This window comes from Xenopus laevis, chromosome 8S, assembly GCF_017654675.1.
Source record: "Xenopus laevis strain J_2021 chromosome 8S, Xenopus_laevis_v10.1, whole genome shotgun sequence".
Taxonomy (NCBI): Eukaryota; Metazoa; Chordata; class Amphibia; order Anura; family Pipidae; genus Xenopus; species Xenopus laevis.
This window is the reverse complement of record NC_054386.1, coordinates 86,251,837-86,265,826: the sequence shown is the minus strand read 5'-3', so window position 1 is coordinate 86,265,826 and position 13,990 is coordinate 86,251,837. Positions and strand designations below refer to the sequence as shown.

Below are 13,990 nucleotides of genomic sequence, written 5' to 3'. Positions count from 1 at the left end.
CTGGTTAAACTCCTGTGTTTGCTTCAGAAACACTACTATTGTTTATATAAATAAGCTGCTGAGTAGCAATGGGGGCAGCCATTCAAAGGAGAAAAGACTCAGGTTACACAGCAGATAAGCTCTGTAGAACATAATGGTGTTATCTGTTATCCATTATTTATCCTGTGCCATATAGCCTTTTTTTCAATTTCCGCAATTGCTAAACAGTAGCTTGTTTATATGAACTATAGTAGTATTTCTGAAGCAAACACACCAGTTTTACCAGTGCAGGGCAACAGTACATGATATTTTCATTACTTTAAAACGCTTTAATTTTTTTTGTGTTACTGTCCCTTTATGTCGCGAAGTATCCGCCGAAAGCTGCCGCCGCTGATTAGACCCGAAAGCCACCAAAAAGACACGAAGCTGCTGAGGCACCCAGTTAAAGTTTGAGCTCCTCCAAAATGACCTTCCATGATTGACAACATGGAGCTCAAGTTTGTAAGTCTTGATGTGACATACATATACATGCCAGCCCAGGCACTTGACATAGGGCATCACAATGGTTATGGCTAATCTGGTGACTTGGTCAGCTTTGAGGAAATTGTCTACTAACTTCAGAGTCACAGGCCTGCTTGCCTATAAAAACCATTAATGCCATGATGTCTTTGTTCACTGGGCTTTATTTCCCTTTAAAGGGGACCCGGGACCCAAAAAAAATTATTCAAAATCCTATTTCATCACATTAGTCAAGCAAAATGAACTTTAATTACACAGTATAAATTATTTGAGTCTTGTTTCCTTCAGTCTGGGAATTCATAATTACAGCAAGCAGGCAGGAGCCATTTTGTGGACACTGTTATTAAATTTAGTATTGTATCATCTTAGAATCTTGTTTGTGTGCCAGAATGGGGGACCTGATGTCCATCCCCATGCACTGGCTACACAATTAAATGGTAAAGAGAACGGTGGGAAAAGTGGGGAGAGCAGTGACATCTAGGAAGTGCTGAATGGAAAGTGAAAGTAATTGTCTGCCCCGCCCCTATGCCTAAGACATAGAGGAGGAGCAGGCAATATTTGATTGACAGCTGAGATTTTTAAATGAGCTTACAACAGCTATGAATGCTTTAATAAAAAATAGAAATTGGATTTCATGTTTAATTTGAAAATGACTTTTATTATACAGATTTTTGTGTCTGGGTGACAGGTCCACTTTAAATAAAGATAGAGGGCAACAAAAGTAAACCGACTACAATAAACCACGTATTAAGACACTTGTCTAGAAAAATAGGAGCAATCACAGCCATGTCAGTGGAATAACATAAGACATTGCTAGAATAAGAGCCACTAACAGTGTTACTAAATAAATAAAGCCAGCAGATATTATACGATAACTTACATTCCTACAGACAGGATAAGACAATTATTAGACACAAGAGCAAAAACCATCATACAGAATCATAGATTATTATAACATAAGAAGGCATGACTAAATGATTAACAAACCAACTGGAAGAATAATTGAATTAGGCATTAAAAGAATGCGATCACATAGAGCAATTACAAGAAAAAGAGCAATGCAAACACAAAAAGCAATGCTAGACTAAAGAAAATGGAAACCAGTTTTAACAATTAAAAATATGCATTACAAAACTGAAAGGCAACGGAGCTAGCATAAGAAGAGCAGACATTAAAGGGATCCTGTCATCGGAAAACATGTTTTCACATTTTTTCAAAACGCACCACTTAATAGTGCTACTCCAGCAGACTTCTGCACTGAAATCCATTTCTCAAAAGAGCAAACAGATTTTTTTATATTCAATTTTGAAATCTGACATGGGGCTAGACATTTTGTCAATTTCCCAGCTGCCCCCAGTCATGTGACTTGCGCCTGCACTTTAGGAGAGAAATGCTTTCTGGCAGGCTGCTGTTTTTCCTTCTCAATGTAACTGAATGTGTCTCAGTGGGACATGGGTTTTTACTATTGAGTGCTGTTCTTAGATCTATCAGGCAGCTGTTATCGTGTGTTAGGGAGCTGCTATCTGGTTACCTTCCCATTGTTCTTTTGTTTGGCTGCTGGGGGGGGGGAGGGGGGTGACGTCACTCCAACTTGCAGAACAGCAGAAGAGTGATTGAAGTTTATCAGATCACAAGTCACATGACTGGGGGCAGCTGGGAAACTGACAATATGTCTAGCCCCATGTCAGATTTCAAAATTGAATATAAAAAAATCTGTCTGTTTGAGAAATGGATTTCAGTGCAGAATTCTGCTGGAGCAGCACTATTAACTGATTCATTTTGGAAACAAATTTTTTTCCCATGACAGTATCCCTTTAAAAGTAGGACAGTATTTATTATTTGAAATATGCAATTAACTTTAACAACATAATGTAATTTGAAGTATAGCAGCAGAAAGCATAAATAGTAGCAAACATTGCTTCTTTATTACCAAAAATGTCTTTGTTAATGAACTCTATTCCACTATTACCTGTAGCCTCTGGACAAGGTGATGGGAAGCCAAATCCTGACCAGCTTCAACAAGGAGATCTGAAATTTTGTGGATGATCAAATCAAATGTCCCTTGGCTACTGATTGGTTGGGTCAGGTCAATCTGAAAGAAATAGCCAAATGTATTATCTGATAAACATATTGGATATATTCATTTATTCATTAGTGCAGTGCAACACTGTATCAATGCAATCTATTGATATTACTGTAAATTAGATAGTGAAAGCAAGTGCCTGATGTTTTGCTATTGGTTAGTTCAATTTCTAACTTAAAGGGATACTGTCATGGGAAAAAAACATTTTTCAAAATAAATCAGTTAATAGTGCTGCTCCAGCAGAATTCTGCACTGAAATCCATTTCTCAAAAGAGCAAACAGATTTTTTTATATTCAATTTTGAAATCTGACATGGGGCTAGACATATTGTCAGTTTCACAGCTGCCCTCAGTCACGTGACATGTGCTCTGATAAACTTCACTCACTCTTTACTGCAAGTTAGAGTGGTATCACCTCCTGCCTTTCCCCAAATACAGCATTTCTAGCCTTATTCTATTTTAGACTTTACTTCCCCTTTAAAATAAATAGTAATAATACATGTGGGCAAGATATCAGCCTACAAAAGTAAGCAGGAATGATTCCCACTAGCCAATAATTATTATGGGAATTAGAATCCATAACTATTTCTAGTGTTTTGTCACTGAGCCTGCTTCCGATAACATTCAGACAACACAGAAATAAATTCTCACACTTGTCTGTACCTAACATAGAATTTTCTTTTATCAGCCATATCTGTAAATAATTTGAAAATTGCAATTTTTTTTACAGGTGTTGGTCTAAAAATGCTTCATTCGGCAATGAAATTCAACCTTGCAGTGAGAAAGCTAAGGATATACTATGCTCTCATGTAGGGATTATGGCTCATGTAACGCTTTATTATTTTCCTTTTATGACTATTTACCCTTTACAAGTCATGGGGCATAACAAACACGGTTACTAATATACACAGCCCTGTGTTACATGCTCACACACAGCAACTCAATAAGCCTTGAACAACACAATCAAAGTATGAAACCTTGCCCTCTGTCATAATCATAGCTGAAAAATATAGTCATTAAAGGGCTACTGTCATGGGGAAAAACATTCAAAACAGACCAGTTAATAGTGCTGCTCCAGCAGAATATTGTACTGAACTCTGTTTCTCAAAAGAGCAGATTTTTTTATATTTAATATTGAAATCTGACATGGGGCTAGACATATTGTCAGTTTCCCAGCTGCCCCCAGTCATGTGACTTGTGCTCTGATAAACTTCAGTCACTCTTTACTGCTGCACTGCAAGTTGGAGTGATATCACCCCCCCTCCCTTTCCCCCAGCAGCCTAACAACAGAACAATGGGAAGGTAACCAGATAGTAGCTCCTTAACACAAGATAACAACTGTCTGGTAGATCTAAGAACAACACTCAATAGTAAAAACCCATGTCTCACATTCAGTTACATTGAGAAGGAAAAACAGCAGCCTGCCAGAAAGCATTTCTCTCCTAAAGTGCAGGCACAAGTCACATGACCAGGGGCAGCTGGGAAATTGACAAAATGTCTAGTCCCATGTCAGGTTTCAAAATTGAATATAAAAAAATCTGTTTGCTCTTTTGAGAAATGGATTTCAGTGCAGAATTCTGCTGGAGTAGCACTATTAACTGATGTGTTTTGAAAAAAAACATGTTTTCCGATGACAGGATTCCTTTAAGTTAAATGACCTCTAAAGTGTGGAAAAAAATAAAATGATTTAAACCAGTGATTGAATGCACTTCTATCAAGCCCTATGAAAGAAAACATGTTATCCATCTTAATGATTGACTTACATCAATTACACTGTATCCATGGTTTCTGAAAAACAAAGAGACATTTAGATGAGCGATGATTTTATACGGCGCAGTTATAAAATAGGCTTGGCATGGAATGGTGTGGTTATTAAATTAGTAAGAATCTCGATATCTCTGTTTCAAAATGGATTTTTTTTTTTTCCTTTGCACCTTGCTCATCTTAAATCTACTCGTTACACCCAGTTTTGTTTATGTTGCAATGTTTCTATTTCTTGGGCTTGTTTCCCGCAGTAAAAATGTACCTCTAGTGCAACACTATCAATGTATTTACATTTAGTAGGTAGATTATTTATCATACCCCATGTTATACAGGTATAGGATCCGTTATCTGGAAACCCGTTTTCCAAAAAATTCCGAATTACGGAATGGCTGTCTCCCATAGACAGTGCCGGGCCAAGTCAGCCGGGCGCTCAAGGCAACCTGGCCATCTACATCGCCCCTTCTGAAGTGCGTGCACGCACAGGCGCGCGTGCACTAGGGAGCTGAAGCGCACAAGTCGAGCGCTTCAAATAATCAAATATACAAATAATCTTAATTTTTAAAAAGGATTTCCTTTTTCTCTGTAATAATAAAACAGTAGCTTGTACTTGATCCAAACTAAGATATAATGAATCCTTATTGGAAGCAGAACCAGACATATTTAATGTTTACATGATTTTCTAGTAGATTTAAGGTATGAAGATCCAAATTACAGATCCATTATCTGGAAAGCCTCAGGTCCCAAGCATTTTGGATAACAGGTCCCATACCTGTATTAAAATTATGAACTTATACAAAGAAAGCTATGCAGCACACAAGCAGATTGGAGACAATAGAATCCCTTTTAGAATCACATCACTCTGTTGTGGAATAGTCCTGCTCTAACACATAGGGGCAGATTTATCAAGGGTCGGATTTCGAATTTGAAAAACTTCTAAATTCGAATTCAAAAAGACCAACCGAAATTAAATCAAAGGTTTTTTTTGGCCAAAAAGGTCAGTTTTTGATCGAATTCGAATCGTACGTATCGTAAAGTCCCCCAATTGACTCCAAATAGGTTCTAGGAGGTCCTCCATAGGCTAAAACAGCAATTCGTATAAACATTAAATAAACCCAATAGGCTGTTTTTGCTTCCAATAAAGATTGGTTATATCTTAGTTTGGATCATGATCCCTCACACTTTACCCAGTGTTGGGTAGGGTTAGTGTTTGAGCATTCCTAAAGAATTCACTAATAGCGATGGGCGAATTTGCGAGTTTTTTCTGACGATTTTTTCAGGCGAATTTTCGCGGGCGTTTCACGAATTTATTCGCTGGCGGCGAATCGCGCAAATTCGCAGCAAATTTGCGCCTGCCGAATAAATTCGCCCATCACTAATCACTAATCCTCACTGCCTAATACAAACAGTTAAACACATAGGAGGGTCTGTATCAGTTTGGACAACCAAATCGTGGTATTCCTTAGGTCTTATTGTCACCCTGAACAAGAAATAAGATATTGGATTTTACTGAGACACAGGACTGTGGAACCCATGTACCTGAAAATATAGGTCTGGGCAAATGTTGGACTAGAAAGTCCAGTTTCCTCCCAAAAAGTATGTAGTGTTATATTGTTCTAGTTATGCAGGAACATTGGCACAACCAATAAATAAACTCAGCAAATGCTGGATATAAAACTGTGTCCACATTCTGGAAAAATATTGCATTGCGGGTTAAAAAACATGGCTATTGATATGTATTCATTTTATTACTTTGTGGCTATCCATGCACCATTCATGGCTCCTACTAACTTTTTGAGTGCTTTCACTATACTGTGATCAGGACCGCCATCAGAAATCGCAGGGCCCCATACGACAACATTTCCTGGGCCCACTGGGCTGCACCCACCATAAGCCCCACCTACAGGTCCGCCCTCCCCACCCCACAGGTCTGCCCCCCACCACACAGTAAAAAAAACAAAAAAATATAGGTGGCTAGGGTTCGCACATGTTAATAAAAAATAAAAAGATGTTAGTGGTCAGGGCCCCCCATAAAAAAACATTTGTGGCCAGGGGCCCCCCATTAAAAAATATTGGTGGCTAGGACCCCACATGAGAAAAGAAAAATTGGTGGCCAGGGCCCCCCCCATTATAAGAAAATTGGTGGCCAGGGCCCCTTAAACGTCCATGTCTTCCCGAAGTCAGCAGCTCTCAGAAAGATGGGGGGCCCGGCTAATCAGTAAGTGTGGCGTGGACGGGCCCCCCTTACCCTCTGGCCCCCTACAACTCTCCCCCCTGTCCCCCCCTGATGGCTGCCCTGACTGTGATCACCTTTTTTAATTGCTAGATGGGTTCTCTGTCTGTAGCTTTGGATTCTGCCTGGACAGAACCAACCCGCGGTCACCAGAACATTTGAACATTCACAATTTAAGGGGGTTATTTGCTAAACTTTGAATTTTTAGTGGAAAAAAAACACTAATTTTACAGGATTTATTATACCCAGAGGATGGAAAAAGTCTGAATCTCAGACCTGTTGAGGTTGTATATAAGTCAATGGGAGAAGTCCCAAAGATTTTTTATCTGCCCTGGGTATCGTGCAATAACCCGAATATTTCAGGGTTTTCGGGCAAAAATCATAAAAAATGTGAGTTTTCGGGTGGAAAATCAGTAATATTCGTACGATTTGTATTTTTTGTGTTTTTCTCAGGTTTTTTCCCTGCATACAAAAATTTTCGGGAAAGTGTATTAATAAATAAGGCAAATTGGATTTGAGTTTTTTTCAGAAAATATTGAGATAAATTCGGACTTTGATAAATAACCCCCAAAATGTTGCTTCTCAAGATGTTGACTCGTATAATGCTGAGACCTGTTAAGAGCCAGAGGCTCCTATACTGAAATGTTGCCATGGTTAAGTAAGGAGAGTAAGGAAGAAAACTCTAATTAGCATAAGCCAAGGAAATGTGGCTCAGGGGACTGATCAATATTTAGGGGGTTATTTATCAAAGTCCGAATTTATCTCAGACCAAATCCACACGGGTTTTTTCACCTTATTTATTAATACGCTTTCCCAAGAATTTTGTTCATTGGAAAAAACCCGAAAAAATCGTGAAAAATATTAATCGTATTCATTTTTTGCTTTTTCCATACGAAAACTTCGATTTTTTCAGATTTTTGCCTGAAAACCCTGAAATCTTCAAGGTATTGCACAAAACCCAGAGCAGATCATAAAATCTTTGGGACTGTTCCCATTGAGGTATATACAACCTTGACAGGTCTGAGATGCCCTATTTTCAGATTCTGACTTTTTTCATCCTCCGTGTATAATAAATCCCGAAAAATTTTTATACTAAAAGGTTTTTGACATTCAGAGTTTAGTTAATAACCCCCTTAGTATGGTGTAGACAAAAGTTTTTATGCTGCAGTTCTCAAGCTTGGGATTTTAACTGGTTCTGAGGGCTTTTTTAGCAACCAGACAGCAGTCTGGAAGTCAGAAGGGCAAACGAGTAGCAGATAAAAATGGAAATACATGGAGATGAACATGGAGATGAACAATTACAAATAAAGTTAAAGGGATACTGTCATGGGAAAAAAAAAATTCAAAATGAATCAGTGAATAGTGCTGCTCCAGCAGAATTCTGCATGTTATTTTTGAGACTGCACTTTAGGAGAGAAATGCTTTCTGGCAGGCTGCTGTTTTTCCTTCTCAATGTAACTGAATGTGTCTCAGTGGGACATGGGTTTTTACTATTGAGTGTTGTTCTTAGATCTACCAGGCAGCTGTTATCTTGTGTTAGGGAGCTGTTATCTGGTTACCTTCCCATTGTTCCGTTGTTAGGCTGCTGGGGAGGGGGGAAGGGTGGGGGTGATATCACTCCAGCTTGCAGTACAGCAGTAAAGAGTGATTGAAGTTTATCAGAGCACAAGTCACATGACTTGGGGCAGCTGGGAAATTGACAATATGTCTAACCCCATGTCAGATTTCAAAATTGAATATAAAAAAATCTGTTTGCTCTTTTGAGAAATGGATTTCAGTGCAGAATTCTGCTGGAGCAGCACTATTAACTGATTCATTTTGAAAAAAAAATGTTTTCCCATGACAGTATCCCTTTAAGAATGAAACCTGACCCTCATTCTTCAGTTGCAAGGTTTAGTGACCCCAGCAGCCAGTTAAAACTCTAGTTTCTGCAATTTCAAATGCTATGCGGTTATTCTAAAAACTGTTTATTTACTTCTTTTGCATTACAAAAAAAAAAATATCAAATGAAGACTGCATAAAAAGCTGCTTAGAATAGCACACCATACTAAATTTATAGGCAAACTTCTCCTTTACTGCAAAAAAATTATTATCAGTGACATCCTCCTGTTTTGCTGTTGGTTCTGTTGTTCCTATGCTGTACAATAACATTGATTTCAGTTTATGGATAGTGATAACCCAGGGCTATTTTATTTTCCTTTCCATCATTTCTCATAATTTACTGCCTTTTGTATGCGCAGCCAGGATATTTTACAGTAAACAATAGTAGTGATTTATTGAAATTCTTTGCCAATTTTATTGTTGAACATAGGAAGCGGTATCTTTTTGTAGTAGGAAGCTTTATTGCAGAAAATGCCAACAGTTTCAGACTGCTTCCTGGTATAGTTTAAGGGAATCCATTTGAGTATAATGGTGATAATGATTCTATGATATATACTGTATATAATATATATATGATATAAGGATGCTACCTGTATCACATGACATAGTCACAGCAAATTCCACAGAGATCAATGGCATATTTACTAAGCTACAAAAGTTTTTTTGTGTAGTTCTGCCAAAGTTTGCAGCAATAAGTCAGGTGTATTTTCACAAGAATATTGATTATTTATGAAATATTATAAACTCGCTATCGCAAGCGGCTTCCAACAATATAAATGCTGCTGTCTCAAATTAAGCCACACCAAAGTAGAAGCCAAGCCACCGCCAAAGTCCGCGGAGGAATAAGAAAGATAATTTCCAATTTTAATAACAGTTGGGCACTATTTTTTTTTTTTAACTTGTAGGCCACTGATGTTTTTTTTTTTTTTAAGTTGGGGGAGACCTGGCCACCAATGGTTTTTCTTGGAAATCTTCTCATGCTTGTGTTGCTCCCCAACTCTTTTTGCAATTGATTATGGCTCAAAGGTAAAAAAAAAAAAAGGTTGGGGATGCCTGCTATAAAGTATGAAGGTTCAAAATCTGGCAGCCCAATCTAGGCAACCAGTAGCATAGCCAGTTAATAAACTACAACTCTTAACATCCTCCAATAGCCATTATGGTTGAGATTGGCTATTAAGACATAACTTATGTTTATTTTATTTGTGTTGCCCACTCTGACAATTCCTAATCAAATCATGTGCAAGATCAGATGCTAAAATACAATGGGGCAAATTCACTAAAGGACGAATTTTGCGCAAGAGTACAATTCACGAAGTTGCGTCTCGGCGACTTTTCGATAGCCTTACTTCGGCATGGCGAGCATTTCCTAGCAAAGTTTCACTACCGTTCATTTCTGCCTAGTGAAACTTCGTTAGTACTCTTACGCTTAGGTTAATTTGAATAGGGCGGGTACATTAAAGGGATCCTGTCATCGGAAAACATGTTTTTTTTTCAAAACGCATCAGTTAATAGTGCCACTCCGGCAGAATTCTGCACTAAAATCCATTTCTCAAAAGAGCAAACAGATTTTTTTATATTCAATTTTGAAATCTGACATGGCGCTAGACATTTTGTCAATTTCCCAGCTGCCCCCAGTCATGTGACTTGTGCCTGCACTTTAGGAGAGAAATGCTTTCTGGCAGGCTGCTGTTTTTCCTTCTCAATCTAACTGAATGTGTCTCAGTGAGACATGGGTTTTTACTATTGAGTGTTGTTCTTAGATCTACCAGGCAGCTGTTATCTTGTGTTAAGGAGCTGTTATCTGGTTACCTTCCCATTGTTCTTTTGTTTGGCTGCTGGGGGGAAAAAGGGAGGGGGGTGATATCACTCCAACTTGCAGTACAGCAGTAAAGAGAGATTGAAGTTTATCAGAGCACAAGTCACATGACTTGGGGCAGCTGGGAAATTGACAATATGTCTAGAACCATGTCAGTTTTCAAAATTGAATATAAAAAAATCTGTTTGCTCTTTTGAGAAATGGATTTCAGTGCAGAATTCTGCTGGAGCAGCACTATTAACTGATTCATCTTGAAATAATTTTTTTCCCATGACAGTATCCCTTTAAAGTTGTATGGACGTCTTTATTAGAGATATTGGTGCAAGTGCTTGAAGTGGCCACTTATTAGAGGAACCATAATAAAGACATAAAAGATCCTCTAATCCCTAACACATGAGCCCACCCTAAAACAAACGTGGCATGCCCCTCAAATGTCTGGAAAAAATGTTAACACAAAAATCTTTAATAGTTAGGACTTTTAAAGGCAATCCTGCTTTAAAAAAGTAAAAGTCGCCAGCATTTTTTTAAAACTTTAATGAATTTCCAGCATACATGATATGATGTCACTGACATAAGATTGAGGAGGATGTCGTTTTGATTTATTCATTTATTATCAGTTCGCTGGGCTGAGGTGGCAAAGCAAACTCTGGCGAAAGTGGTAATGTTCAGTAAAATTTGCGTTTTACTGAATTTGAGGTGTAACGACCATTCGCCAAAGCGAAAAGTCATCTGGCGACAGGGTGTGAACGTACGCTAGCAACTGTCTCGTTCGCTAGTGAATTGTACTCTACGCCTGTTAGTGAATTGGCGCTGTCCCTGCGGATGGGATTTCTGATGAATTGTCGCTAGCGTCGGCCACTTCGCCCTTTGGTGAATCTGCTCCTTTGTGGGTGATGCTTGGAAAAGAAGCAACTGAAGCGTCTGCAGCTGGGTGGATTCAACATAACGGGGCAACATTCTGCTATTATAGGGTACTGTGTCACAGAATTTTTGGTATGTGGCTGCCAGACACAAAAATTTGGGGCAGACTGCATCTGTGAATGCAAGTCACTGTCATGTGTGCAAACAGAATAGTCTAATGCTTTCAGTAATTGTTGAGCAGGACATATTACCATGTATAAGGCTGTACTGGTGCAACTAAGCACCTATGTTACTAAGGGATCTTACACACGGCGTTTTTTTCTGCGCTCCTCTGCATTCCACTTTGTTCCGTTCAGCCGTAGGGGTAAACATTAGTGATGGGCGAATTTATTCGCCAGGCGCGAATTTGCGGCGAATTTGCGCAATTCGCCGCCAGCGAATAAATTCGCAAAACGCCCGCGAAAATTTGCGGCAAAAATTTGCCAGCGTCAAAAAAACGGGCGCTGCCGTCAAAAACGGGCACCGGCGTCAAAAACGAGACGCTGGCGCCGTTTCGCAAATTTTTCGCCATTTCGCAAATTTCGCGCCAAATTCGCTAATTTTTTGTCGAAGCGAAACAGCGCAAATTCGCCCATCACTAGTAAACATACTCAATTATTGTCAAGGGGACTGTACTCACACTGGCACATATAAGCATGCGTTTGGCGCTTACATGCGTCTGTGCGAGTACAGCCCCCTTGACAGTAATTAAGTGCGTTTACTCCTGCGGCTGAACGGAAGAAAGCGGAACGCAGGGGAGCGCAGCAAAAAACGCCCATGTATAAGAGCCTTAATCAGCCCAACTATATAGACTCTGCAGCTGCCAACCAATCAGCAATGCTTCAAGTGCAGGTTAATGAATAATAATAATTGAAAGGAAAAACAAAGGATAGCTAATGTTACATGTATGTATGTAAATAATATTAGACATTCTGGGAGTTATTTACAATGATAGTGTGTATATCTCAGCACTGCCACACCTAACCAACTACAAACCAAGGGGCAGATTTATCAAGGATCGAATTTCGAGTTTATGGGAGTTTCTAAAAACTCCCATCAACTCCCATCAACTCTAAATTCGGGGGGAAAAAATTACCAATCGAAATTTATTTCTTTTAAAAATGGGTGAATAGGATCAAGCTTCAAATTCGAATCAAATTCGAATCGATTCGAGGCTTTTCACCCACTTTTTCAAAAGTCCACCAAATGACTCCAAATTGATTGTAGGAGGTCCCCCATAGGCTAAAACACCAATTTGGCAGGTTTTCGATGGCAAATAGTCGAATTCGAATTCTTAAAGGGGCAGTACATGATAAATTTTGAATTTTCACATTTTTTTAAAACGCTAATCGAATTTGGACTATTCCCTAGTTGAATGAAGTACACAAAAATTACTCAAAATTAGATTTTTTTAAATTCACCTTGACCTTTGATAAATCTGCCTCCAAGTGTAAGTTTCATACTAAACATAGTATGATAATAATAAATAATATAAAGACTGTTCTATGAACAAAACGTACAAAGTGAGTTTACGAGTTGTAACACGGACGTCCACACAATGTCCCACAATGTGGATATATAAGGTATGGTAGTACAGGTATGGGACCTGTTATCCAGAATGCTCGGGACCTGGGGTTTTCCGGATAACAGATCTTTCCGTAATTTCGGTCTTCATGCCTTAAGTCTACTAGAAATTCATTTAAACATTAAATAAACCCAATAGGCTGGTTTTGCTTCCAATAAGGATTGATTATATCTTAGTTGGGATCAAATACAAGATACTGTTTTATTATTACAGAGAAAAAGGAAATCATTTTTAAAAATTTGGATTATATGGATAAAATGGAGTCTATGGGAGACAGCCATTCCATAATTCAGAGCTTTCTGGATATCGGGTTTCCGGATAAGGGATCCTATACCTGTATAACACCCTCATTATTGCTGACAAAAAAAATGTTGGTGATGGTGTAAAACAAAAAGAGAAAAGAGGAATTGTCTCCGTGAAACTGCACAGAGATTTTTCTTCCATTCAGTGTATTTTGCCCTCATTTATTTACCTGCAGAGTTCCTCAAATACGTGAAAGCCGAGTTTCCTTTTTTTCTTTTCGTTTAAGCACAAGCCAATGGTCTTCCTCCTCTGTAGTGAAGGCATGGTGATCTCTCTTGTGCCTTTCCTCTTCTGGAACCAGTCTGAGGCTAGTGAAGCTGTGTCCCCTTTAAAACCCGGCTGCACCTGTCACCTTTGACCCCTCATTATTCCTGCTCTAGGCTGGGAAGTATCGGAGGATAACTGACCCTGTAGTGTTGAGGAGGGGCTGAGGTTTGGGAGACAGAGGGAGGAGGGATGACACATAAGACACACAGAACAGGAATCAGCCATAAATATTGATCAGCTCACTGTAACCTGGGATATTGTGTGTGCCACTCCTAAAGGTGACGACAACAGTAAAAGCTTTGAAAAGAGACAATAAACGTTTATATGTCTCTGTCACACTCCTAGAAACAGTAGCATTCATTCATACAAACGCTTTCTCTCAATACACACACACACACAAGCTAAACTGGAACCCTTTCGCTGCCGGCCAGTTTAGCTGATTTGGTACTTTTATTGCCAGACAATTATTTTTGAACATTTTGTACTCTTTCACTTTAAGGGCCTTTCCTGGGGGGTGGTCTCTTTTAGTATATATACTAATATATACTACTAATATACTATATGCTAGAATTTTGGTGTAATTCCACTTCTGTAAAAAAGATCTAGGGGCCCATTGACTTAGCTCGAGTGAAGGAATAGAGGAAAAATAGTTTGAATTTCGATG

At 38.8% G+C, this 13,990-nt stretch overlaps 1 protein-coding gene across 1 annotated transcript in view; it reads right to left on the bottom strand.

The window, feature by feature from the left end:
• XB5961849.S (provisional ortholog of inositol-tetrakisphosphate 1-kinase S homeolog) overlaps positions 1–13,539 on the bottom strand; it is a 32,109-nt gene extending 18,570 nt beyond the window's left edge. Inside the window, exons 1-3 of the mRNA XM_041575347.1 lie at positions 13,229–13,539; positions 4,344–4,368; positions 2,468–2,590 (exon numbers count right to left, since the gene is read on the bottom strand). Of these exons, the coding sequence (XP_041431281.1) occupies positions 2,468–2,590; positions 4,344–4,368; positions 13,229–13,323 (243 nt within the window). The 5' untranslated portion in view covers positions 13,324–13,539. The remainder of the gene's footprint in view (positions 1–2,467; positions 2,591–4,343; positions 4,369–13,228) is intronic.
• Between the last annotated feature and the right edge of the window lie 451 nt (positions 13,540–13,990).